At 50.3% G+C, this 27575-nt stretch overlaps 1 protein-coding gene across 4 annotated transcripts; it reads right to left on the bottom strand.

The window, feature by feature from the left end:
• Window positions 1-1000: 1000 nt before the first annotated feature.
• Tmprss13 (transmembrane serine protease 13) lies at window positions 1001-27385 on the bottom strand. Of its 4 annotated transcripts, none has more exons than XM_021637902.2 (14): window positions 27221-27385; window positions 17561-17927; window positions 16451-16555; window positions 14117-14155; window positions 13891-14013; window positions 12872-13001; window positions 10466-10558; window positions 9501-9544; window positions 8184-8346; window positions 7230-7402; window positions 5501-5599; window positions 3418-3560; window positions 3111-3263; window positions 1001-2484 (listed from the first exon to the last, which is right to left on the bottom strand). In XM_021637902.2, the coding sequence occupies exons 1-14, from the start codon at window positions 27242-27244 to the stop codon at window positions 2458-2460; spliced, it is 1683 nt and encodes a 560-aa protein (XP_021493577.1). In that variant the 5' UTR covers window positions 27245-27385; the 3' UTR covers window positions 1001-2457. The 4 variants fall into 4 exon arrangements, with proteins under 4 accessions (XP_021493577.1, XP_021493579.1, XP_021493578.1 ...); XM_021637904.2 differs by having other exon boundaries at window positions 17689-17927; XM_021637903.2 differs by lacking the exon at window positions 14117-14155 and having other exon boundaries at window positions 27221-27384.
• Window positions 27386-27575: the final 190 nt, after the last annotated feature.

Below are 27575 nucleotides of genomic sequence, written 5' to 3'. Positions count from 1 at the left end.
CCCCTGGGAATCTAATCAAACCCCCAGAGGCAAGCAATTCACCAGCCAAGTGGTAAGTGGCTCCTCTCCACAGACCCGTCACCTGCCTTGGTCCTAATAGTCCATGGGGCTCTCATTTGCATCCCAGAGAAATCCCGTGGAAACTCAACAGCTAAGAGAGATGGCAAAGGCAAAGGGTTTCATGCTATCTGGAGATGTTTGGGTTCTGGGAACCTGTGACAGTATTTCCTGTATTTGTCCCCTACCACTGCCGCACACCTCCCTGGGGATTCTAGACTAGTTTGGGAAGTTCCACTATAAGATTTTAGCCTTTACAGATGTCCTGGGTTAAAGAAATATATTTTTCCATTTCCTTCGTAGAGTCTGATTTTTCTCTATACTGTTTCCACACCTTTCCCTATCTGCCAATCAGCTTCTAATTTGGAAATTTGGACATACCCTGGAAAGAGTTGGTTATGTGAGGACGAGTGAACAGAAGCTACCGCAGTCCCGTTACTCTGCCCAACATTTGGCGTCTAGAGTAATAGCTTCTTCAGGCGGACAGAGATACCAGGCTGTCCTCTAAAATCAATGCAAGACTTACGGGCCTCAGCCAAAGGTTGTAATTCCTGCCTCCCCAGACTCCCAGTGACACTGTGTGACATGCTCACATGTATCGCCTCTGAGCCAGACATTTAGGGAATGGGTGTGTCTTCTACATGGTTTCCTTGTGGATAGCTAAAAGATACCCACATGTAATTACCACTTCCATCACACAGAATAGAGGGTACTATGCTACTCTGTGGATGGCATGGGCTCAGCATGAGTACCTGACATCACTGAGCTCTGCCAGCGGGGAAGGAATCGATGAACAAGTATGTGGTTGGGTGAACAGAACCCACAGACGAGAAACTCAACAAGAAGCGTGTCTGAGGTGCCTAGGCATTGGGGCATAGTGACAGCCATCTTGATTTTCTACCTATGTCATCAATGAAACAACCAACAACTTCTTTATGTCACATACATTTATTATTGAAGCTCATTTCTGGGATCTTCATGAATGCCGCTCCTTTTCCCCAGCTTTGAAGACATCCCCCAATGTTCCAGCCCTATCTGACTGTGTCCAATCACTCTAGCTCCCTCCAGCTTGCCTGAGCTGGTCTGATCTTTCTGAACATGCCTCTGAGACTCAGTATCATAAGAGGTCTGATGACCCCAAGGAAGGTGAAGAGAGTGGAGCTGAGGAGGAACTGGTGACTGAGAGAAAAGGGCTGGGGGAGACCAGGACCATGGCCAACTTAGCCCCCTACCCCCACCCCAGAAGGGCTATAGAGAGGTTCTGAGGACAGCTCTTGCTTTCTCTTTATAGTCTTTTGAGTCAGTACAAAGCTGAGAGATGAAGGGAGACAGAAACAAACTTCTAGTCAGCCCTTGTGTGTAAATGATGCCGAATGCCTGGACTCTCCCAGGGGTCCCGGGAGGCTAACCAGGGCAGCACACACATCTTCATTCTTCTGGCTGGCTGTAGTCCTTGGAGGCTAGAGCAGCGTGCATTGGGGTTATCTGTCATCCCAAATGAGGGTTTTCTTCCCTGAGTATTTCAAAGGGCTGTAGTCTCCACAGCGACTTGGATATGTCTGACCTGAGGATTTCACTAAGGCACTTCATCTGTTTTCATAAAGCCAGTAATATGTCACAGATGTTACAGCAGTACAACTCCCTAGAGTTTACAAGGTGAGGCATGTAAAAACTCCCAAGGTCCCTAGGAATTTTGGAGACTCCTTAAAGTTACATCTACTTCATTTTAAATATAAAAATAAAATCCACCCCAACAGCTTGTGACCAAAACGTACAGCAAGCCTGAGTCACAGTCATCATCCAGAAGTACACAGCCACAGCAGAGGCCAGCTCTGGAATCCATAGCAGCCACAAGAGGCTCAGAGAGCCCGATGCTCGCAACACTGATGGGAATGGCTTTCCACCGTGGACACACAGTCTGGGCACTGAAAAGTCAGACTCTGACAAAACTTGCTGCTGTCCCAGCGAAACAACGGTGTCACTGGCTGCTGGGTGCCTGTGCAATCTGGGTTGGCCTCCAAGTCAGAGTCAGAAGAGTGACAGCTGCTGCTGCCATGTTCCAGGCCTTTTCTGGCCTCATTTTTGGCTCCACCTCCACTTGTAGACTCTTAGGAACACACCTGGTGCCCAAACTCTTAACTCCAGATTTCCAGCCTGGGATTCTGAAGTTTTCCAAAGAACTTGGAAGAGCAGTAACACACACACACACACACACACACACACACACACACACACGTATGATGCAAACACATACGCACCACAGACGCATTCTCACAGAGGCAGCAGACAGCAGAGGTGGAATGAACAAAGGTGACTGGTGGTCACCAGCCCAGATGCTTCAAGTGGCCAGTCCCTTTGGCCAGGATCTTCATAGCACTCAGCAATGTGAGGAGGGCACGGTTAAGACTTCCGGAAGCGTACCTCACTCTGAGGAAGAAACCAGGAAAACAGGGTAAGGGTGCGCATGAGACACAGAGCCCAAGGAGTAGAGAGTCCAGGGCCCACCATTCAGTACAGCTGAATGTCAGCTGGCACTTTCTCTGTGAGAGAGGAGATTCACTAAGAGGTTCATGGTCGGGAGTTCTGGTGCAGTTTTCCCCCTGAGTCCTGCATGTTCTTCCCTTGTCCACAGAATAGGGGAGGGTTGGCCATAGCACTAGGCTTTACAGTTAGAGACAGGAGACTGGCAAGGAGGCAAGGTAGGGCTGGGCGGAGCCAGCAACCCTGGGGGTAGCTCCATGCTTCCTGGTAGTCAACTTCCTGCCATGGAAGGTAGCCTCCTAGCACACTCTAGTGGCCAATTTGGATAACTTTGACTATCCCTGGGAGGGGAGAAGAATATTGGTGTTAACACACACCTAAGTTCACCCTTTTACAATCCTCCAGCTTCTGTTCCAAGGGAAGAGAGGGAGGAAAATAGACATCGTGGACTGGTCCCATGCCTGACTTTTATCCCTGTCTTGGACATCCCCAAATGCCCAGGGCTTGGGTGGCCTCTGTCTGAACAACCTCTGCCCTCCTCCGGGCTCTATCCCTGTCCTGAGAAAGCTCACCTCCATCTTGCTATAAATCCAGGGAAGTACTTCCGTCACTTTGGTGTACACACCAGGCTTGTTTCTCTGGCCACAGCCTGTGCCCCAGCTGGTGACGCCTGCCAGGTACCAGCGATTGTTCTGCTCACAGACAAGAGGGCCGCCACTGTCTCCCTGCAAGGAAGAGCCAGAGGGCAAGTTAGCCTGGTGCAGAAGCGGGTCCAAATCAGGAAAGGGTGGGTCTCTGATCCCCATGTCAGTCCCAGCACTACAGTCTTCTTCCATCCCCAGGGTCATGAGACCTGAGCCCCACCCACAAGAACCTCACCTGACAGGAGTCCCTCCCTCCTCGGAGGTCCCCAGCGCACATCATCCGTGGGGTAAGATAGCTGTCATAGACCAAGTAGTCATTGCACTTCTTGAAGTCGATGAGGTTGACCTGAACCTCCCGGAGGAAGGGAGATGTCTTCTCTTCAGTGAGGTAAATGTGGGAAAAGAAGATAAGAAGCCAATAAGACTAAAACGTTCACAGCCATAGCTGCACCCTCAGGACCCAGAGCCTCCTGGAAGTAGAGGGTACCACATCTGTATCCAAACCCACCCTTCCATGGTGGGACACACACCCTCACCACCAGTCACAACTCACTGGCCATAAAACAAGGATCTGCTCCCATGCAAATCCCCAAGCCTGTGGGCTACCTATCTGTATGAATTGCCAACATAACAGGACCTAGAATCACCTGGGGAAGAAGCCTCAGAAATGCCTGTGAAGGATTTTCTTGGTTAGGTAAACTGAGGTAGGAAGACCTATCGTAAATGTAGGCAGTACCATTTCATAGGCCAGGTCCTAGACTCTGGGTGAAAAAGAGAGAGGGAGCTGAGCAGCAGTGGTTATCTGCCTCTGCTTCCTGACGGCAGACACAGTGTGGTGATCTACCTAAGCTTATGCTGCTGTGACCTCCGTGCCAGGAGGGTCTGTATCCAGGAACTGTGAGCTAGTAAACCCTTCCTCCCTTAAGCTATGCTGTCAGGTCGTTTGTGACAGCAACGTGCAATGACTAACACACTCATCTACATTCAGAGCACCAGCTCATATGCTGTTTGTTTTGAGAACCGTAAAGATTCGAGAGCATGTCTTGGTCTTCCATTTATATGTAGACTCCCACTTACATAGGATTGAGGGAATTATTTGTCCACCTCCGGCGCCAAATCCGTGAAACAGACAAGGGCCAGTCAGGTCTCCACCACAGGAAGCCAGGGAATAGTGATCTGACTGCCAGAGTGGGCCTGAATGTAACGACCAGGCTAGCTAGGCCACAGTGTCCCCCTGAGGGACCTAGATAGTCATCTATAGCTGACACCAGACAAGGTGCTCAGACTGAGTGAGGCCAAGTGAAACTATCTCATCATCTGCCTGAGGATGGGTGAAAGCAAGGTCCCAGCCAGATCTAGTGGTGCAGGCCTGTAATCTCAACTGCCCTGGAGGCTAAGGCAGAAGGATCTGCTCATGGCAAGCCTAGGCCACTAGATGAGTTCAAGGTCAGCTGGGGTAACCTACTGAGACCTTCTCTCAAAATAAAACATAAAGAAAGCCTGGCAATGTCATTCTGTAGTAGAATACTTTTTTTTTTTTTTTTTTTTTTTTTTTGTATGAGCAAGAGGCTCTGGGTTCAAGACCCAGCATTGCAAGAAAAAATTCCTTATATAAACCACAAACATGAAGCATCCTCTCTCCCAGTTAGTACAGGGCCCACTGCTGCCCCACCATGAGAGTCTCAGATTCCACCTCCCTTCTGGATGTGATTATTAAGTTTTTCAGCCACTGATTCTCAATAGTATCCAACCTAGAGAAAGTGCCATGTCCTTGACCTCTCTCCAAGCTACCTATAGCCCAGAGTAAGCCCTCTCTAGTAGCCTATTTGAAAAACCATCGTTTATTTCATTTTATGTGTATGAACTTGTTTGTCTCTGCCTATGTACCTGGTGCCCCCGGAGGCCAGAAGAGGGCCTTGGGTCTCCTGGGGCTGGAGTTACAGGCAGTTTTGAGCCACTGTGTGGGTGCTAAGAACTAAGTGTAGGTCCTCTAGAAGAGAAGCAAGTGCAGTTGACCAGCTGAGCCATCTTCCCAGTTAGCCTCGTAATGGAACGTGTGTTTCCTCTCACTGTCCATGAGAAGAAAATCCACCTACTCGGCGGTCAGGGTTTCCTGCAGCCTTGCCTAGAAGGTGCTGTCACATAGATTGTGCTAATGCAATTATGGGTGTCCAACTCCATATATTATCTATGAGTCTATCTACCCAAACTCTCACCTGGAAAAGCCTTCATCTGCATACACACACACTCACGGCCTACACACACACACACACACACACACACACACACACACACAGTCTTGCATCTCTGCCTCTCACCGTCTGTCTCCTTGGTTTTGCCAAAGCCAGTTATCCAGCAGGTCTCATTGAGGCCGAAGGTCTGCCCATGCATAGGGAGGCAGGCAGGGTGGATGTGAGCTGCAACAAGACATTTAGGTGTCAGAGAGGAAGCAAGGTCCAGGCTTTGGGTAGAGGGAATGATGAGGCAGAATGCCCGCATCCTAGGAGCCCGATCCTCGCTCTCTTGGTGGCTCTGAGTCCTCTGAGCCTTTGGAACGAGCAGAGGTGAAAGTCATTTCCTCTGAACCTTGCGGCCACCAGTGTGCTTCCAGCACCATGAAGCCATTCTGGTTCCAGTGCTGTAGTGAAAAGCTTTGGAAGTTTGCTTGAGCCAAGCTGACACAGAAAAGTCTTTCCGTCAAGAGCAGCTTTCTTGGCTCCCAGGCCTTACCCTCAAAGCATGGATGATGAAAGATGAGTTTCAGCTGTTGGGGCCTTGCTGTATGCTACCTGATCCAGAAGGGCACCACTTGGTTGACCACCACTTGGGCCTCTAAACATTCATCTGTCAGAGGGTGAGTGACCCCTTCCCCGAGGACAGAGACTACAACGGCTTTTTTACAGCTTTTTTGTTTTTGTTTTTTTTTACGGCTTTTTTGTTTTGTTTTTCTTGTTTGTTTGTTTTTTGAGACAGGGTTTCTCTGTGTGACCTTGACTCACTTTGTAGACCAGGCTGGCCTTGGATCTCTTCACAGAGATCCACCTACCTCTGTCTCCTGGAGTGCTGGGATTACAAGCATGCGCTACCACGCCAGGCTGGAGTAGATTTAAGGGGATGGATGTAAAGATTTAAAGCCCATCCCCACATCCTGATCTCACTCGGATGTGAGAAAGTAGCTACACACTCCTGCTCCCATGAAACGACCTGCCACTGTGCTACTCCACCAGGAAGGACTGTGTTCCTTCGAGTCAAAAACCAAACAAATCCTTCTGACCTTACATTGCTTTTGCTAGCTGTTCTGCTGCAGCAGTGAGACAAGTAACTGATGCACACTGTCCGGCAGCTGTGAAGTGCGTAGTTACTAACAGTGAGTCACCTCAGTCTGTTTATATTTATTAAGGCCGGTTTACAAGCCCTAGTCCTGTGGCCAAAGTGTAATGTGGGATGCGTCATTTGGGGCGCACATGTTTCTAAACCTTGGGCCTAAATTCCCACAATTACTGTTTTCTTTCTTCCTTTCTTTGTGTGTTCTCGTGTGTGTGTGTGTGTGTGTGTCATGTGCCCCCACATGGGCACTCATGAACAAACATGCACACAGAGACACATGTAGGTGTTGTCGCCCATGCAAGTACATAGAGGTCAAAGATTCATGCCAAGATGGTTTTCCTTCAAGCACTTCTATACCCTGTGTTGTTGAGACAAGTTGTCTCACTGAACTAGAAGCTTTGGCAGGTCATCAAGGTCCTGGGACCCTCTTGTCTCTGCCCCCCAGTGCTGACATTACAGGCACATGCCTCCAAGCCCAGCTTTTCCCATTGGGTTCTGGGAATCTGAACTCAAGTCCGCATTCCCGTATAGCCAGAACTTTACCCGCTGAGTCATCTCCTCCAGACCCCCAGTTTTCTTACGTGTAAAACAAGTGTATCCCGTGTAATGATCTCTAAAATTCTTTGGCTCCTGCTATAATGACACCCTGGAGCCCTAAGCTGGGTAAACTGGGGCTGCCAAATCAAGGGTGCTAGGAGGCAGGGACACGTATTTGCTCACCTGAGAGGGTCAAGGGCTTGGAAAGCCTCATGAGGGCAATGTCATAGTCATCCTGCTCATCAGTGTAGTTGCCGTTGATGATGATCTGGGAGATAGAGGCAGCCTCAGGCAGCTGGTGCAAGTTGCTCGTGCCCGCATAAACCTTCCACCCCTCCAGAATCTTCTCCCGGGTCCTACAAGAGCCACAGCGGATAAATGCTATCCGGTTATACACTTGGCAGACCTCACTGGCTACACATGGGGAGCCAGAGCAGGAGCACCAGCCTAGAGACAGGAGGATGGATAAGTCCTTTATCTTATGAAGCCCCAAATCATCTCTCAGTCTCCTCAAAACTGTTCTGAATGGGCTGCCCTGCACCTCAGAGTGTAAAAAGGTGAAGGGATAAGCAATTCATATGTGTGGGATTCACCCCATTACCTCATCTGCATGCCATTAAGGCTGGCGTCTAGGCAGTGGGGCAGATGCCATCAGCCACAGAGATTTAGACAGAACAAGGTAATGAAGATTCTTTACTGTGGAGCCAGTGTCCAAAGCTCTGTGCTATAGATTCCCAAAAGCTGTTAGGGACTCTCAGAAGCCTTTGTCCCACCCTCCTGCTGTCCCTGCCCTCAAGTCTTGAGACAGGGTTCCTGATTGTCAGAGTCTTCTGTTGTTGTCTCTGCAGCTGCTGTTCCAGGAGGTAGCAACCAAGCCTGGAGCTTCACTCCTGTTCTGCAGGGAAAGGATCTGAAGGTCTTCCTCCAGATCTGCTTCGCTTTTCCTCGGGGGCCTCACTTATCATCCTTGGCCCAAGCTCAGAACCAACCCCTCATTCATACTTAATCTTTTGAGCAGAAGCCTAGTTGTCTGATCCAGGGGATCTAGGCTTAGTTATAGACGAAAGTGTCAATAAACCCTTCCCAGTGGCTCCAAGTCCCCAGCAGCATCTAACCAAGGGCCCCTCAGGCACTTACACAAAGAAGCAGTGGGCAGCTGTGAGCACCCACTGGGCATCGATGAGTGTGCCCCCACAGATGTGGGTGGTGCCGAAGTGTAGGCTGACTTGCCAGGGCCACTTGCTTTCTGAGGTCAGAGCCCCTCCCACAATCCGCCCGGTCATAGCTCTCAGACCACAGTCTGGGGGGAGAAATGGAGAGGACAAAACATGACATATGCTTCTTTTAGAGCCTCTCCCATTCTTCTTGAGCTCAGGGCAGGCCTGGGAAGTCCGATCCTGAAGGTCACCCTTTGTCCACAGTGTCTAATCTATTCCCTGTCCAAGCAGAAGGCATACAAAGTGGTCTTTGACTTCTGGAGTTACCCAGCAGGAAATCTGACCCCACCTTCACCTTGTTCCCTTTCTTTCTTTCTTAATTTCTTTCTTTCTTTCTTTCTTTCTTTCTTTCTTTCTTTCTTTCTTTCTTTCTTTCTTTCTTTCTTTCATCTGGCACATGCTTACTTCATGTCCAATGCTTCAGCACTGAGTCTAGCTTGGTCATGAGGGTGAGTCCCAGGGGATGTCATCAAGGGCTCAGAAAAGCAAAAGATGCTATCGCAACCCTGGACCAATGAGCACTTGTATGGCAATCTCTAGTTTCAAAATGAAGGAGAAATACATTTCCTATGAGGCATAGCTGGGTTTGCCCAGGGAGCAACTCTGTAATGAGTCAAGCCCGGGACAAGGAGGGGCAGCCTGCTTAGTGTGTTCAGATGTGGATCTTTTCTGCTTGCTGAGTACAGAGAGAAGCACACTGAGCAGTGGGCACTGCATCCACAACAGTGGGCCTGCACCTGGGCTTCACTAGGGACATAGACCTTGTGGAGTCACAGCCAGGCCTTAGGGGTCAACTCCCAGGTCAGATATCAGCTCCCCACCTGCCTGGGTTCTGATCTTAGGCAAGGGACAGTGACTAGTAACGGCAATTACCTTGAGGGCACTCAAGCCATGACACAGGTACAGTACCCTCCATGGGCACACACTCAAGAAGGTGTTGACACAAAACTGAGCTAGCTCACACATGCATTCTTTACTAAGTTCTCAGTCCCTGCCGAAAGTCCAGGAGACTCATATGACTTCCTCAGAATGACAGGTTACAGGACTGAGCAGCCCAAGGTCAGAAGGAACAGAAGGGGAGCATTTCCCAGTCTACCCCAATGTCTTCTAGGGTCTCTGGTTCTGAAGCAGACTCACTGGCTTGGATCTCAGGAGCAGCCTTCTTCCCTGGAAAGGTTCCATCCCTTTGCCTCATCCCACCCCCACAGGGCAAACTCCAAAAAGAAGAACAGCTTACGGGAGCACTGCAGGGAGACATACCGCTGGGAAGGACATTCCGACCTGCAGTGTGAGACATGAATGGTGAGAAAGGGGGTCAGTAACTGCCTCCTCTTCCTGACTAGTACCTGCTCAGATCCAGCCCCACTTCCAAGGAAGCTACCTCTAACAAAAGTGGAGAGCCAGATGCTCCCTCTCCCGGTAGGGTTGTCTTCCTTACAGGACTTTCTCCAGGAAGATGGATGGGAACAAACTGTCTCCATTATCATTTCCTTTCTCCTCCGAGTTTTCATACCGTGAACCCCGCTCATCAGCTAGTTTTCCTGTTTTTAGAACCCAAGCAAGCCTTCATGGGTCCCAGCCTCTTTCTACAACTAAGCAGAGCCTAATGGGCCTTCTGTAGCCCCATCATGTTCCTTACTGTAGCATGTGGAGGGCCTAGCCCAAAGCATGCACGGAGGGACCATCTCTCAGCTGGAGGCTTGCTCCTTCTCTCGCCCTCACATTAGGTAAGCAAGGCCAACTGGAAGACTGACTTCCTCCTTCTTCAGGGAGAGCTGGGACAAAGAGGGACTTCAGTGCAAAGATGGCCGGAGGGGCCGAGGCTTCCCAAATGGACCTCTCCATTTGTATCTGTCAGTCCCCTGCCCCTGTCCCCAGTGATGCATCTTTCCATTCTAAGTCCATCATGTGGAGCCTTTTAATCCAAACACCTAATTCTCTGGAACCCCAAGGTTTCTTAGTCACCCTTAGAGACTAAGGAGACAGGAACCTCCAAACTTGGGACCATCTCTGCTCCAGATCTCAGACAAGAGAGTTTAAGCCCAGGGTGTCCATAGCGCTCCTGGCATAGCAATGGAGCCTTGTAGTCTGGGTTCCAAGAACGTATGACGGAGGTGCCTCTCCCCCACCACCCAATCTAAGCATCCTCCCCGAGTCCCTCGATCCTCTATTTTCACACACGATTAGGTTGTTCCGCTGTACCTATAGAGGCTTTCCTGGATGGTGGAGTTGTATTCAGAGAGTAAGAAGCTTCTGGTGATGTCCCTGTGGGCCACCTCGGTTGTTCGGTAAGCGCTGCAAAGAAGAGGGGAGAATGAATACCCAGCAGGCAGCACACCCCAAGTCCTGTGGCAGCATTAGAACCTTTCAGCAAAGGCAGACTAGCACGGCCTGGCCTGCTCAGTGGCCTCTCCTTCATAGCTTTTAACGCCTGGCCCCACCACATGTTCTACTACCGAACCTACCAGCCCTGTGACCGACCCAGGAGCTCTCCAGTATGATGGATGTAGGTCTGGCCACATCACCAGTGCCTGGTTAGAAAGGCACAGTCTTGGCTCCACCTCCAGACTTAGAGAAACAGCTCTGGGAGGAGCTCAGCCACTAATGATTTAACAGCTCCAGGCAGTTCTGATGCCTCGTTGACTTTGAGAACACCCATCTGGCCCTTTATACCTAAAGTGGCTGGGTTTTATGTCAACCCAACACCGGCAAGGGTCATCTGGAAAGAACTCTTAATTGAGAAAAATGCCTCTGTTGGACAGGTCTGTGCTCTACAGGGCATTTTCTTTTTTAATGATTGATCTGGAGAGCCAGGCTCACTATAAGTGGTACCAACCTTGGGCAGGTGTTACCAAGTTGTATATATAACTTGATTTAAAAAAAAAATCACACTGCTGAGGCCTCCTTCATGGCCTCTGACTTTAGTTCCTGCCTTTAGGTTCTTGCCCCAACTTTCTTTCGTGACAGAGTGTGAATCAAGATTATAAGTTAAAAGAAATACTTTCCTCCCCAAATTGTCATTGGTCATAGTGTTTTACCAGGGCAATAAAGACCCCAAGATTAAGACAATATCCAAACTGTGACCCACATTCCAGTGGCATCAGCACTACCCCAAACATACTGAACACCAACCTGCAAGGTCAAGGTCCCCAGAGAGTGATCAAGTATATATGATGCTGACTCTCAGAGCAGCTCCCCTCTGAATCGCCCTGGGCATTTGCTTAAAAAAGTTCTTAGTCCTAATCCTAGAGATTTATTTTGTGAGAGACATTTTTACAAGAACCCCAATGATTCCAGTATGTTCTATTCTCTGCCTGGGACTTATATACATTTCTAGAACATTCTATATCCTTCTGTGAACTGGGCCTGTGAATATGCAGTCCCTCTAATCAAACAGAGTTAGGAATCTTCTCCATTGTGTCCCATTAGAACCCTACTCATACCTTTGGTGTGGGGTTGCTGGGATAAACCTTTCCCACATCACACTCGAGGGTCCTGTCTTATTCTTTTACGCCTATGTGTCACGTAGTCTCCTAGAAGCTCTGTGGATGATCTTTGTATAAATGGCATTCAGAGAGAGTGCTGAGGGGTATCAGACTTGCACAAGGACTCAGAGACCTCACAGCACGTCTACTCAGAGAGAAAGGCACCCCAGTCTTCAGTCTAGATCAGTTAGCCCCTCCTTTACCCATCAGGGGCTGAGGTGGTGGCAGAGACCGAGCTCTGAGTCCTAGCTTCAACCCTGTCTTTCTAGGTGTTACTCCTAAGGGTAACCCCCAAACTCACACTCGTTCATCCATCACTACACCACTCAGCTTAAGAACTGGGAGAAAGGGAAGGTGCATTGCCACAGAGCATGAGGACCCATGTGAAAAGGCAGACGTGGAGGCATGCTCCTAACCCCAGCACTAGGAAGTAGAGACAGGATCTAGCATGGGCAGCCAGCCTAGCTTACCTCACAAGCTTCAGGCTAAGAGACCCTCTCTCAAAAAATAAGGTGGCTGACTCCTGAGCACCACCCGAGCTTGGTCCTCTGTTCTCCACATATATGTCCTTGCACATACGTGTGCCACCACACACAAAACTCAGACCAAAATGGTGAGTGGAGGTGCCTATCTGGCCTTCAGGTGGGAGGAGCCTTCCAGTAGGGAGGTTGACTCACTCACCAACACTGACTGGCTTCCTGGTGTGAAACTTTTAAAGCCAGAGCATCACAGGACTTGGCCAAGCCGCACTGGTCTTATCTTGTTTCTCATTCAATGAGCTTCGTAACCAAGCTACAGTTACAGCCATGAAGGGCTTTGCGCTTCTGTGCTCCTGGTGCCCACATGGAAGACCTGTCCAAGAAGACCCACACTCCTCACAGAGCCACCCCAGAACCACTCAGTGCGGCAGTGGCCAGGAGGGTACTTTCGCCAAAAGAGCCCCGGGGGAGAACAACACTATCACAGCTCCCCCACACTCAGCAGATCCCAGCTGGTAGGATCAGTGAGTCCTGCAGGGCCCCTTCCCTTCCCTCTTTTTTTCTCCTCCCTCCATCAATCTTTCCCTCCCTTCCTGCTTTTGGAGACAGAGTCTCTCTGTGTAGCCCAGGCTGGACTCATTCACCTGTCAAAGCCCAGCTGCTGGCAGGTCCTCTTGGAGTCAGTGTCGTTCCAGCTGCTGCTGCAGACAGGGAGCCACTCACCAGAAGACCCAGAGTAGACCTTCAGCAGGGACTTGTCCCAGTCAAACCTGACTGCAGAGCAGAAGAGGGAGGAGAAGAGTCTCACCACCCAGGAAGCTTCAAGCTCTTGGGGATAAGTCGTGGGAGGCTCTGGGAGGCTCCTGGAAAGGGTGTGGGAAAGCTACCCCAGCAGTGATGGCTGGAGGACCAAGACCTTCAGTCAGCAAAGAGCTGAAGTGAAGGGACTGTGACTGGGCAGCTGTTCATCCAGCAGGACTCAGGAGGCCAATTCCGGGAGAGGGACAAGCATCTCTTCCCAAGGCAATGACATGCTCAACAGAGAAGATGATAAAGGGTGTAGGATCAATGATCTGAGTGTGTGATCATAGGACAGGCTTGGTAACAGACAGATGCAGTGTGGGCAGGGGCGTATGTACTAATAAATGCGGAGGTAAAAGGCTGGGGCACCCACACCCCTCAGCAAGGGTGTTAAAACCACACGAGCAGAACCACAGAGGACTAGAGCTCAACAGGTCTGTGCTCATCTAGGGCACTAAGCAACCGCAGGGCTCACAAGCCAGTGGTCTGCTGAACAAAGAGGACCGGGCTTCCAGATGCCCTCAGCCTGTCTCCAGTCAGATTTTCTGTTTTTCTCTGTCTCCTGGAGTTTCAGATTTCGTGTGTCGTCAATCTCGCCCAGCCCCTTCATTTTAAAAATTAGAAGTCAGAAGCCTGAAGACATAGGTAATTTATCCATGTCACATGACACTCAAAATCAAGTTTCAAAATCTTGTCTGCTGTGTCTCAAACCAAGATCTTCTGCTATCCATTGCCTTTGTCTGAGCCATTACATTCCACAATATAGTGTGTAGTAGCCAGAGTGCGCGCGCGCGCATACACACACACACACACACACACACACACACACACACACACACTTCCCCACGCCCAGCCTTCTTACCACAGCCCAGTTCATCGCTCTTCATTTTGCAGTCCACCACTCCATCACAGCGAACGGCATGCCTGGGGCAGCTCTCCACTGGTTCTTTGTACTTGATCCCTGTGTGGCCTCTCCAGAAATAGACTAGAAAAACAGAACCAACAACAAGCAGACAGCTGGCTATCACCAGCACCTGAGGGACAGCATACTCAGCAGCCCAGGGCCCTGGGGATTCTCAGACACCGACCTTCAATCCCTCTTGGACTCTGGGGCTCCTGTCCCTCATCTGTATGGAGAGAAAGGCTGCTCAGGAATGTTCTAGAATGCTCCTGCAATCCGGGAAGCCCCCAGACAGACTTGAATCGCTAGCTACCCAGAGAGGTAAAGGAAGAGACTAAGAGAAATAATGAGAGATGGACATGGATCCTACTTTGGAAGCTTCCTTACCCTATATGCTGGATGGGCTAGTAACCAGAGTAACCTTCTCCTCCTGTTCCAGAGTTCCCTCTCAGAACCCCTCTTCTCTGACACACACACACACACACACACACACACACACACACACACACCATCTCATCTGTCTTCTCAATTGATACCACAATGCTAGCCTCAGCAGCCCCAGCATCCTCCTGCCTCAGCCCTAAATGTGGATATCCCTTGTATTTGGTCCTTCCCTACCATTCTTTGTGCCTTTCAGTGTCTTCCCACACTAAACAAGCAACTCCAAGTGGCTGATTTCCAAATGTGCAAGGAAACTTCTCACACCTTATGTGGGAACCAGCGCCACATGTTCCTTTGCTTCTAACACCAATCTCTTCCCAAATCTGAGCTGTCAATCTACTGCCTGGAGACAACCTCCCCGTGGAGCCCCACAGACCTGTCATCTAATGCCTCTGCCATGTCCTCAGCTCTGGCCCCACATTGTCTTCCCAGCTCCACCACCAGATTGGTGCCTGTCACTCAGGGGAAGGCCACCTGCGGAGACAGCTCCTTCCCAGTCCAGACATACATCCTTCTAATCCTTCTCCTTTCAGTGTCCTGCCCTCTTCCTCACACACTCTAGATGCTGAAGCTCTAGGTATCTAGTCCTGGGTATCCCTCCAACAATGCTTGAAAGCTGCACATCATAGGACCACTGTGGAGTGTTTGTGGATGGAGTGATGATGGGAGAAGAACCTGAAGGCCAGGCTTGCCTACAGATCTGATTACCTCTCTGGCCTCCTGGAAAGAGCTGTGAGGACTTTGGGAAATGCTACAGAACCAGCTTTGAGGTTTCCCGTTGAGCCTGCCCTTGAGTGTCTCATGTCTCTTTCATGTCCCCTTTGTTCTCAGAAGCAAAGTACTCTACTGGCAAAGGGAGAAGTGGACAGAAAGTCTCAGCCCAAGGAAACTGGAGGCCATCACATGCATTGTGAACATGACCACATCATCCGGGTGGGGAAACTGAGGCTCGAAATGTTAATTAACTTGCTGAAGTCATACAGTTCATGGGAAACAGAGGCAGGATGCTGGAGCAGGAATGTGTGACTCCACAGCTGTGATATGACAGCACATGGCCTCTTCCTCTAACAGCCGTGCCACCAGAAGTTTCTGTGTGTCCTTCCATCCAGCATTTGCCATCTCATGTTGCCTCCTCTATAGAATCCTTCTTCTGAGCCAAAGCACAAAGCTTTCCAGCCTCAGGCAGCTAAACAGATGGACCCCTGGCCCTCTATGTATCTCCCTTCTGGGTAGATGGATTCTTTCCCTCTACCCAGTGTAGACCTTGACCACCTGCCCCCTTCCTCTCCTTTACACCTGATGTAGGAGAGACATAACTACTCTCATACCTTTCAGGTCTTCGTCTGAGCTTGTCTGCACCCTAACCAGTGCCACTGTCACTTGTCCCTGACGGTCACCTTGAGACCACACAGCCTGACTCACTTCTAGCTCTGTGTCTCAGGAGTGAGTGACCTTCCTGGGATAAAATAACATGATATGTGTTTATCTTTGCTCCCTCCTATGTTCCCCCTTGGGTTGGCTTCTAATGCTTGCTGATCAAAGTGCCTAGGCCGTGTTCTGGGTTTCCTCTCCCAAAGGACAACATGAGGGGAGGGGGCTGAATCAAGATAGCACACCTTGGCCCTTTGATCTTTGGAGGCCTTTTCATTGTTTCATGGCATATTGGTTTTCATAGATAGCTGCTTGTTTTCAGAGTGAGATTTTATATGAAGAGCTGCACTTCTCTCACAGAGTTCTCCTAGTCTGGGTAAAGTGGAATAAGATCTTATGAAGTACATGCTGGACCGAATGATCAATGATGAACAGCCTCCCATTCAAAGAGACCAAAATGGAGCCCAGTGAACCGCAAGCGTTCTTGTGTATCATCGGCATTCAGATGCACGAACAGATTCAAACCCAGAAGCCCATGACACCCCACACTCTTACCCCAGTCATCTCAAAGGAGCCTGATACCCCAGGACTCAAGCTCCCTGTGTGGATGTGAGTTCCTCTGTCCCTGTGAAGTGGAGCCGTGCCCAATGCCCTTCCATTCTGTGATGGAACCCACCCAAACCCATGGCGTCCCCTCTGTTCAACTCACAGAGAAGGATGAGTGAGATCACGAGGCTGATGAGAAGGATGACACAGCCGATGAGTGGCAGCTGTCTCTGGGTCTCTTGCCAGGAGAACTTGGGCAGAGCGAGACCTAAGAACAGGGTGGCAGGGAAGGAAAACTGCTGGGGAGGAGTGTGGCATGGAGGAAGACCAAGAAGGAAGCTAAATGGCCCCTGAGCATCCTAATACAGCTCCACCCCTCCCCAGTAGTATAATCCTCTAATGGAGGTCCTCCTCTCGGCCAGGCGCCATGCATGTAGTCTGCTATTTCATCCTCACAGCATCCCGTGAACCGAGTCTTATTAGGTACATCCTATAGTCTGGAGAAAGTGAGGCTCATGGAAATGAAAGAAGTTACCCAAAGTCACTAAGCTGGTGATTGGAAGGACAGAGATTCAAATGCAGTGTCTCATTCTAGAATCCATCTGGCCCAAGTGCCTCTCTATCCTGGATAGGAACAAGCTAGAATGGTTCTAAACCTTGGGTGGTTCCTCACAGTCAAATAGCAACCAGGCCTGAATATATGGGGTGGGGGAGGGGTGGCAGTGAGGCAACGGTCAGGTTGGGGCAAATGGAAACAGTTTCCCAAGGGGCAGAGCCAAGCCTTGTGGCCCACTGGCCTCCCTGACTTCCTTGCAGATGAACTGCTGAATCTCATCTTCTAACATGTCTAAGCAGGCATACCGATCACAACTGCGCACCACAGCAGACCCTGGCTTCCCCAGCAGACACGCTGGTCAGCCAAAGGAAACAGCCCCTCCTCCAGCCAGGAGCTCTTGCTCTTGAAGTCAGAGCTCTACCCCAGGCAGGACAGTCTCCAATTCTGCCCAGAGAGCTCTGGAGTCCAACAGTGAACACATTGCTTCCTTGCCCCTGGCATCCAGCCTCCTCCTCCTTTTGCCTAATTTTTCACTGCCTTGGGTTGTCATGTCACGGTTCCTTTCTACTCTCACCTCTCCAGATTCCCCATGTTCCACTCTGGCTGTCCCCCGTGTCATTATCCCAGGGGCACGAGGATCAGAGTGCTCACCGAGAGCAAACCTCTGCCCAAAGACACTGCCCTGGTTCTCTGCCCTCCCTGCAACGGCCCCCTTACCTGGGCTCTCCCTGGCGGCCCTGGTGGCTGGTGCTGACCTGGCAGGAGGTGCCCGGATGGGGACAGCCCCCACTGGTGTTGCTCTAACAAGGTACACTCTCGTTGGGGAGGATGTCGTGGAGGCTGACCTGGCAGAGGATGACCTGCCCGAGGATGACCTGGAAGGTGATGGCCCGGCCGGAGATGCCTGGACTGGAGATGCCCGGGCCGGGGAAGCCTGCAGAGCTGCTGTTGCTGGAGATGTCCTTGCCGGGGAACCCTGGGGAGGAGGTGTCCTTGCTGGTGGTGTCCTTGCCGGGGAGCCCTGGGAAGGAGGTGTCCTTGCCGGGGAACCCTGAGGAGGAGGTGTCCTTGCTGGAGAAGCATTCTGCAAATAGAATGAAGGGCCTTCCGGTGACTACTCCCAGCCAGCCTATCCCAGCTGTGGTGACAGCTGGATGAATACTCTGGGGCAAGTGGTAGGGGACAGAGGGGCCTGTGCTTGAATATATTCAACACAAGTCCTGAGCAGGACAGGCCAAAGTTCTCCTGATGAGAACATCTGACACAAGCAGCACCATTGTCCCTTATGAGTGGGACACAGAGAATACACTTTTAAATTCCTCTCTTCCAGGAATCAGAGGCAATTGGTTTGGTCACATCTTTATTTTATTGGGGCCTGTGTGTTGGATTCAAGGGAGGTTTTGATCACACTCAAGGCAGGGACCAGAGAGTCTCCTATTAGGGAGGTGCTGGGGTCTAACGTGGAAAAAGATGGTTACATGTGAGCTTTCTCATCTCAGCTGGCTACACAGGGGTGCATCTGAATGTTTGGGCACATTCAGGCAGCTGCTTCTGCTGCCAGCTGTTCTGACACTGAGGCTGCCCTCCTACCAGTAATGTCTAGAGAACAGATTTCCAATCAAGCAGGTTTACCTCTGGCCCTTACAAGGGGCCTTGGGACAAGGAAGGTAGAACTAAAGAAGACATTTGTTTTTAGGGGCGCTGTGTATGGCAGGCAAATGTTCCATCATTGAACCACACTCCTTACCCAAACGTGCCTTTAGGCAGACTAGCCAACGATTCTGGCCCTGAGCAAGTCCATCAGCTGAGAATGCACTTGATGACAGTCAGGCAGCCCTCCGCCCCAACCCTGGGCCTGTCCTTTCACAACAAAAAGACTGGAACCAGCCACCCAATCACTTAAGTGTTTGTTCGTCTATAAAAATAGTCTGGCACTAATTAGGAATCACCAGGGCCTGGCTATAGGAATTGCCTAGTAAATGGCAGTTTCCTCTCCTTCTGTCTTTTCATGCACAGGATCAAGAAGTCTGAGGTTCAACAGCCGTAGGGTATGTTGGTGAATGATGGGAGAAAAGAGAGTGTTGGAAAAAAACGCTGGACTCTGGTACTTCATTTAGAGGGATGGGACCCAGTGATGTAAGGCCCCGAGTGACCTTCCCAGTTGTGGTGGCCTGAGCCTTGGTTCCTGTCAGGGACCTGACATTACAGCACCCCTGCTGGTGTCCATTCTTGTAAATTCACTCCAAACTTCCCCAGTTACTGGGGACATTCCTATGATTTGATATGATAAAATACATTTTAGAATCTCCAGCAGACTTCCTTGTCTGTAGCCTTGTGGGTTCTAACCTCATCCTGAGAGTTGGTAATTCTTCTAAAAGCTCACTTTTCAGAGTTGGATTACCAAAACCATGGAGTCAGGATTGCACCTCAGGTCGCATCCCTCTCGAAGCAGAAGGAGAAACAGTTGGTGCTGTCGTCTGAACACAGGCACAGGACACTCGCTGTGCCTTTGGAACATGACCAAAGAACTGGGGACCCTGGAAGACAGGAGCTCTCCTGGGGGCTAAGGTGGAGCCCAGGGGTTTCTTGGTGGGGACTTGACCTTGTGGTACTTTTTGTTGTGAACTATGGTCATCGTTCCCCATCCCCCACCCCTCACCAGGTTCGGTTGGAGCCTTGTGACCCAGAACTGTCAGGGTTACAGCAACTAGGCCTGAATTCAGCTGCATGGCATGGGCAAGTGACTTCATGCCTTCCCATGCCAGCTTCCTTAACTGTGAGGTGTGGGTAATCACCCCGCTTCGTAGTTCGGTAGTCATAGCTGAGACATGCAAAAGCATGTGTGCACAGCGAGGGCTGGAGAGACGCTGACTGTAACGGTGGGTCTGCTTGTTTCTTTAAGAACGCTTGGCTCGAAATCAGGCCAATACGGCTGCATCTATTCCCTACTGGGTTTTCTTGGGCAGGACAGCACAAGCCTGCCAGAGCTTGTTTTACATGTATGCACAGGGCTAATCTAATCTCCTTCCCCATGCTATCAGGGACTCTCTGTGAACAAGCCTGGACTATACACGAGGGTCAAGCTCTGATGACGATAACAGCCCATGAGGTGCCTTACTTGGTCCCATGCCAACCTCCCACTGGCTCCTTTTATTTGGTATGATTCGCTCCACTTTACAGACACTGGAACTGAGGGCTGATAAGCTGGATCAGTGCATAACAGAGCTTGCTGCCAAGCCTGGAAACCAGAGTTCAATTCTCTGAAACCTACATGGTAGAAAGAACTGATTTCCTGGAAGTTGTCTTCTGGCCTCCCTGTGAGTATACCACACCACACCACACACACACACACACAGACACACCTTTAAACAATGAATAATAAAAAGGTGATCAATTTTCAAATTTCCAGGTCAAGTAAGGAAGAGGGCTTGGATTCTAACCAAGTCAGCCTGTGAGCACTGATGTCACAAATGACCAGAGCTGTGTCCTGTATCTCTCCACGGCTCACCATCTATAGTTTCACACATATTATTCAGTCTGGGTCTCACAAGGGGCCTGGTGAGCAAACTAGTAAGAATGGTCATCTCTGCCCTGTCTGTTTGGTTTTGTTTGCTTGTTTGTCTGCTTGTTTGTTGAGAGAGGGTCTCATGTAGCTCCGGCTAGCCTTGGACTCTTGGTGTAGATCAGAGAACTTCTGATCTACCTGCACGTTTGATCTCATGATCCTGGTACCTCATCACAAAGGTACCAGGAAGAATGAAGGGACTAGGGATGGAGGAGAAAAGGCAAAGAAGGTCAGGGACAAGGTGCAGGCAATTAGAATAGGGGAGAGTTGTGACACTGGAGTAAGAAAGAGAGTGAGAACAGAGAAGAAACAGGCCAGCAAGGTGAGGAATCAGTAGAAGCCAGAATAGGTAACGCTGGAAAACTGGTAGGTGACCCTGAGTTGGGGGGCATTCAGCACTGGCCTTGACAAAGTCAGCACTCTATGATCAGAGGTGGAGTGAACGCTGGGTGTTATAGGCCCCTTGGTCCTGTGCAGGAGGAGAGACCTAGAACCCAGAATCGGACCGAGAAAGGCCACGTGGAGGACATTTGTGAGCCCCAGGAGAATGTCAGAAAGGAAGAGCAGCCCAGAGGCCAGAGGACAGCAGCCACTGAACTTTGACCCAGACTTCACAGGCCCTTAGGATCTTCAGAGAGCATGAGAATACCAGAGCCCACAGCCTACTCTTTATGCATTTCGTGACCTGCCACTCCACCCAGCTGGAAGTGCTTCCTGATGTCTAACCTGCTACTACACTAACCGGGTTCCTCCCCCACCATCCTTGGAAAGCAACCGCAGAGATGTTACCCTCCCATCTGGAGACGTGGCCTCGCCCTGACAACAGATGGGGCTCCAGAAAGGGAGGAGACTTCTTGTCCAAGTCCTTAGGTACTAGGGTGGAACCAGGGGGCCAGAACTCAGACCCCCACCACCATAGCCTTTGTCAATGAGTACAACCCCCTTGCTCCCCAAAAGAACTCTTGGCCAAGTCCTACCAGGGCCCTACACCTCCCACAGCCCCCTACAGACCAGAGGCCGTTCAAGCTGCATGGGTAGGTGTCGATGATGGAGTTAGCACCTGAATAATTTGAACCATTTTCTACAATTTATTCCTTCTGACCCCACCCCCGTGTTCTCTAGTAACAACCAGCCATCCGATGAGCTGCAGACAGACCAGTCCCTTCTGATGTTCCTGGTTGTGCCTGAAAAGCTCTGCGTACACTGTTCACAGCTTGTTGGACTTTCTAGAGGTTCAGGTGCATCATGGGAGATCAGGAGGGCAGAAAGCTGGGCATGGCTGTGTGTGGCTGTCCCTCTAGTGTTGGGGGTACTGAGACTGATCTCTAGAGCTCACTAGCCACAGGCTAACAGAATCAGTGAGCTTCCGGTTCAAGGAGAGACCTTGTCTTAAGGCAATAAGGAGGACAGCAATAAAGGAAGACAGTGGACAAGGTGCCCTGACCTCCCTATACTCATACACCCGTGCACTCACGTGCATGCCACACACACACACACACACACACACACACACACACACACACACACACCTTTTCCAAAGTCCCATATAGGGGCTAAATAAAGACTCCCAAGGCCCCCATTTCTAGTCCTGTGCCCACTCTATGTCAGCTCCCAAGTGTGGATTCTGGCCCCTCCCCAGGTGAATGGAACATTTTTGTGATCTCTCTTATGTGATGGGGATGGGAGTTAGTTAACAGTCCCTGAGTGTGTCCTGCTATTGACCTCCCCTGGGTTACTGGTGGGGTCAGGAAGTCAGCTAGCTGCTGCTGCAGCCTGAGCCCCTGGCTACTCTGCCCCATGCAGACCACTAGAAGAGCCATATACAAACTTTCCTGCTGGACCTGGGAAATGTCCAGTGGTCACTGCAGTGACAGCCCATCATCCTTGCTAAGACAGGCATGCAGAAGCCCCCTCCACAGGTCATTCTCTTCTAAAGCAATCACTTTGGGGATGTGTTGGCACAGAAGGACCTCGAAGCCCACTAACATAAGCTTCCTTTCAGAATGAGATGGCCAAGGTCCAGAAGGGCTCTGGATGTGCCCAGGATGCCAGCTTGAGGCAGTGGCACAGGTCTAGTCATTTGGTGTCATTATTGTGCTGCCACCTAACGCTGTACTCACCACTACTTTCTTCCTACCACCTCCAGGGAGCAAGATCAGACTAGGCTCAGGGTGCCCCCCCCTTTCCAGCAACTCCGAGTTTTAATGATGTCAAAGGAGGAGGTGCATGGGCTAGACCATGGTCAGAGCCCAGCACTCTGAGGCCCTAATCCCCACTGGAAGCTACTGTAGTTTAGTCTGTCCTTGTGATTTTCAAGAATTTTGCTATATAGCCCAGGTTGGCCTGGAACTCACAATCCTTCTGCTGTTGCCTTTGAAGTGCTAGAGTAATAGGTGTGCCTCACTTTGTCTAGCCCAGGAGCTTCCTTTGACAAGAACTAGAAGTTTTTGTCTATGGAAGACTGGGAGCAGGAACAGGGTGAGGCTGTGATGAGGGAGCTCTGACCTCTCCCCATGAGGACCAGACTGGCCTGAGACAAAGCCAGGCTTCACTGTGCCCCTTAGGACATGGCTCTCTCCTCCTCTCCTCCTTTAGAGAACCCCACAGACGCAGCTCCTTCAGAATGCAGGCTGTTATCCATTGCCTCCCCCCCCCAAACACAGGACTGGTTCCCCAGACACACGTACACAGAGCTCAGGAACCTCCACCAGCCTTTGCAGGAGACCCTGTGTGGGGCACAGAAGCTTCTACTCCTGGCTAGCTGTGTGAGCTGGGGGACCGTCATGTCCCTGTCAGGCTTTCAGCTCCTTCATGCCTGAAATAAAGGGGTTGACAACTGTTTTCCACAGGTTCCTTTAAGGGCATAAGGTCTCGTGGAGATATCGTGGAGCCTAGCCATGAGCCATTAGGATGAGGCTTGAGACTTTTCCCCACAGACAGAAAGTCACATTAGTTTTCATGCAATGGCCTCTACCCAATACGTTATTTGAATAAAAGATGCAGCTGCTGCAAGAACTTGAAAATGACTGCCTTGAGTGAGCATTCTGGTTCCTTTAGCTTAAAATGCCTCGATGCATGAAAGAGACCAGAAGGAGCCGTTAGATCATGCCTCACTGCTCACTTGATGGCTCATTCATTCATTCATTCATTCTTCATTCTTCATTCTTTCATTCACCAACAACTTTAAAGGGCATGGTGTGTGGGCCTGGGGGAATGGCTCAGGGGGTTAAAGTACTTGTCATGAAGGCATGAAGATCTGAATTCAAAGTCTCAGAATGCATGTAAAGCAAAACATGGCTGTGCACTGTAATCCCAGTGCTCCTATGGTGAGAAGGGAGTCAGAGACAGGAGAATCCCCTGAAGGACACAGGCCAGCTAGCCTGAAGTATGTATGCAACAGCAAAAGCAAGAGACTGTCTCAAGCAAGGGACAACACTCAAAGTTGTCCTCGGACTCACACACAAGCACTGCACACAAGCACACACGCACGCACACCTAACACTCATACATCACGTTAAGATTAAAAACGAAAACTAAACACTGAGTGTTCACTATTGCCAAGCAAATGGTATTTCCCGCCTCTGGTTCCCTGCTAAGCCTGTCCTGTCTGCAAATGCAGAGGTGGTGACAGTATGGCACTAGGACCTAGTGGGTGTTTTGGGGAGTCCCCTGTGGAGGAGCCTCCACCTGGGGCTTCCAGGGCCTCTTCTTGGAGGAAGAGCTGGTGTTCTGTGGTGTTTTCCCACCTGTCCAGCTGCCAGGCTACAGTCCACCCCCATTGTTGCCGGACCAGGAGGAAGCTGTGTTGTCAAAACAAAACACTTAAGCTAAGTAGCCATTGTTACATCAGCTAGCCTTCCCACCCAGCGCCGAGCCTGAAGCCCAATACGCACTCCCACATATTCGAACTAAGTCACAGGGGACAAGGCAGAATGAGGCTCCGTGGGGCGTGCCAGGTGCATGCTGATCAGCACGAGTGACAGCATGAAACAGATGTTCCAGGTGAAGGGTGTGGCCCTACAGGACAAAGGCAAGCTGTTGGAGGTGCCCCCAGTTTGTGGCTGTGGGATGACAAGGGGTCCTGAGTGTGCTGGTCTGCCATCTTGGGAGCCTGGGCAGCCTCCTGGTGAGGATACATATATTGGTTCAGCCTGTGCGTCACGCATATTCACACATAGCTAGCTGCAGGCAGGAACCCCCAGCATAAGGAAATCTGTTCTCCCAAGGACAGTTGCTTAATCAATGGGCTGATTTTGGCCCTCTTATAAGACACTACAGTTCCACAAGCATTGAAAAGCGTGACCCACTTGGCAAAAGCACAAGATCTTCACATTTGGCAAGAACAGCACATATACCCAGCGAGACACAATCTGTACCATTCTAGTGACTGCCGTGGAAACAGAAAGGGATCTTTGGGGCACACTTGTCCAACCTTCTTCGTTGGCAAGTTGGGAGAGTATGTAGAGAGGAGAAGATGTCTGTCCCAATTCAAAGGAGCCAGCACTAGACTCAAATAGAGAGGAGGATGAGAGAGCCACATATCAAGACTGTATGTGCATCTATGGCATTATCAGATGACGTTCTAAAGGAGCCTAAACACACAAAAGACTTTGGGACTCCTTGGGCCAGGTGCTCCGTTTTACAGATGAAGGCACCAAGGGATAGGAAGCTAAAGCGGCCGAGCTCTGTCACTTCTCCCTACCATGGCAAGTGGCTCTTTCTTGTATTACTTTCCAATTGAGGTCTTGCCAGAACTAACTCTCCCGCCTTGGCTTCCAGCACAGCTGGAATAGCAGGTAGGTGCTACCCGCCTCATCCAGCTCTGCTTTCCTTTTGAATACGAAAAAGCCGGGTGCCTTCTCCACTCCTTTTTAAGATCCTCGTCCTGCAAGAACAACAACAGCTCCAGCCCACTGGCCACCACTTCCTCTCTCTCTCTCTCTCTGTGGGAAGAACAAAACTCACAATCCATCTCCCACGGGGGAAGCTCAGTTTTTAACCTCCATCATCTGTTTTGTCTTGTCTTGTTTTACTTTCTTCTTTTTTGGGGGACAGGGTCTCACTATAACCCTGGCTGCCCTTGAACTCACTATGTAGACCAGGCTCCTTAGTGCTCCTTTCTGCCTCCTTAGTGCTTCAGTGAAAGATATACACCACCACATCTGGCTTCTCCAGCCCACTCTTATTTAATATTAAGAAATCTGAGCCAGGCAGTAGTGGCACATGCTTTTAATGCCAGCACTTGGGAGGCAGAAGCAGGCAGATCTCTGAGTTTGAGGCTAGCCTGGTCTACAGAGCAAATTTCAGGCCAGCCAGGGCTATATATAGAAACCCTATGAAAGAAAGAAAGAAAGAAAGAAAGAAAGAAAGAAAGAAAGAAAGAAAGAAAGAAAGAAAGAAAGACAGAAAGAAAAGCTGTTTGCTATAGACAAGATTAGGGGGCTACTATAGGCTCCTTGCTCTGCCCTGACCCACTATCTAGGGGTTTCATCTGGGACAAGAATCCCATTTAAGACCCTTAAATAGTGATGGCTCAGCTCTCTTATTCCAAGACATGCTTGGACCTTCCATAGTGATCACAGGACCTTCCAGGCCCTTGATGCTTTTAACTCATACATTTGTCCCTGTCATGTCCCCCCAGCCACCTTCCACATTGGTTTCTAACTCTGCAGGACATAAATTCCCCCAGATGGATATCATCTCTGTAGCCCCATTCCAGGGGAGCGCTCTGCCCATCTCCAACATGAACTCACCACCTTTGAGATAGCTCAGTTCCCTTCTTTGGATCTGGGGCCTTGCAAATTCCCAAGGAAGACAGCCATGGCTATGACCGTGGTGCCCTGTGCTTCCTACAAAACACCATTCCTCCCTGTGCACCCTTTTCTGCCAAAAGGACCAGGCCAGAGAGCAAAGGAGAAGAGTATGGAGTAGTAGGGGAGATGATGGGGCCCTCAGCAGAAACGTGCCTGGGTTCAGAATGGACCACAAGCTAGCCATGGTAAAAGCATAGGATGGGTTGAGTTTCTTCAAACTCAGGGCTTGCTAGATCTTCTAGCACCTCAACTATATCAACAGAGTGCAAAAAATAAATATGTGGAAAGGAGCAGAAAACAGGACCTAAGGAGAAGTTAAGAAAAAAGGGCGCATTGCACAAAGCTCTGTGTATACCTCATATGTGTACATGACCCTTTTCTACACAGGACGGGCCCCTTTGTTCTCTATCACCCCAAAGCAGCTAAAGAAAGAAGCCTGAGATGCAGCAGAGGATACTGTGGTTAGACATAAGGAAGCACTTCCTGTGTACATTAAGTCCCTGGTAAATGGCCTAGAGTAAATAAAAACCCCCTATGAAAATCTTATATGCACCTTTAAAAAGAAAATCACATTTTACTGGGAAGGTTTACAAGGAGGTAATCCTTGAAGATGAGTTAAAATATTCTTGGTTCTCAAACTGGCAAAGTTTAATTTAGATTAAATCAGATTCTCAAACAGCAAAGCTGACCATATAACAGCAGAGATAGATGCTTTTGCCCAGGTCACAGGCCACAGCCCTGTCCAGGCCTCAGCCACCTGGGCCAGGGGTGCGTGGTAACCAGACCCCATATTTTATTGGTTTCTCCTCCTAGGAGCTCCTTCTAGGGACTAAGATGAAAAGAGGTTAAGATCTCTGGATCCCGGGGAAGCTTCCAGCTAGCAGAGGCATTCTGTTCTCTCTGAACCCAGGGCAGGCCTTGGCAGCGCCCTGCCTTGCCTCCAGTCTGTCCTGGCTCCTCAAGCCTGGGAGAGCCCCAGAACGGTGGTGGCACACTTACCCGTTGGTGGCTGCCTCTGTCCATGGTGTGAGAAGATGCTGCCAGGCTCAGCTGATGTCAAGGGGAAGATCCATGTTGGCCCCTGCGTCCCCCAGCATGTGAGGAAAAGGAGGCTGAGGGCTGAGGGCCGGCCCCCACCAGATGGGGCGGGGAAGCCGGTTGGATGTGTGAGGTAACTCTGGTATAAACAACCTAGAACTTGCCAGACCTGTCCTTCAGCCCCATCCCAGGCCATCCCAGTTACTCAGCTAATACCTGGGCTCTTGAAACTGCCACCACAGGGGCTTATGTGGAGCCTCTGTGTGGGGGGTCCCCTTCACCTCCCCTCTCAGAGGGACCTACATAGACTCTGGAA

Source organism: Meriones unguiculatus, chromosome 1 (assembly GCF_030254825.1).
Source record: "Meriones unguiculatus strain TT.TT164.6M chromosome 1, Bangor_MerUng_6.1, whole genome shotgun sequence".
NCBI lineage: Eukaryota > Metazoa > Chordata > Mammalia > Rodentia > Muridae > Meriones > Meriones unguiculatus.
The sequence above is the reverse complement of the archived record's forward strand: the minus strand, read 5'-3'. Positions and strand labels throughout refer to the sequence as shown.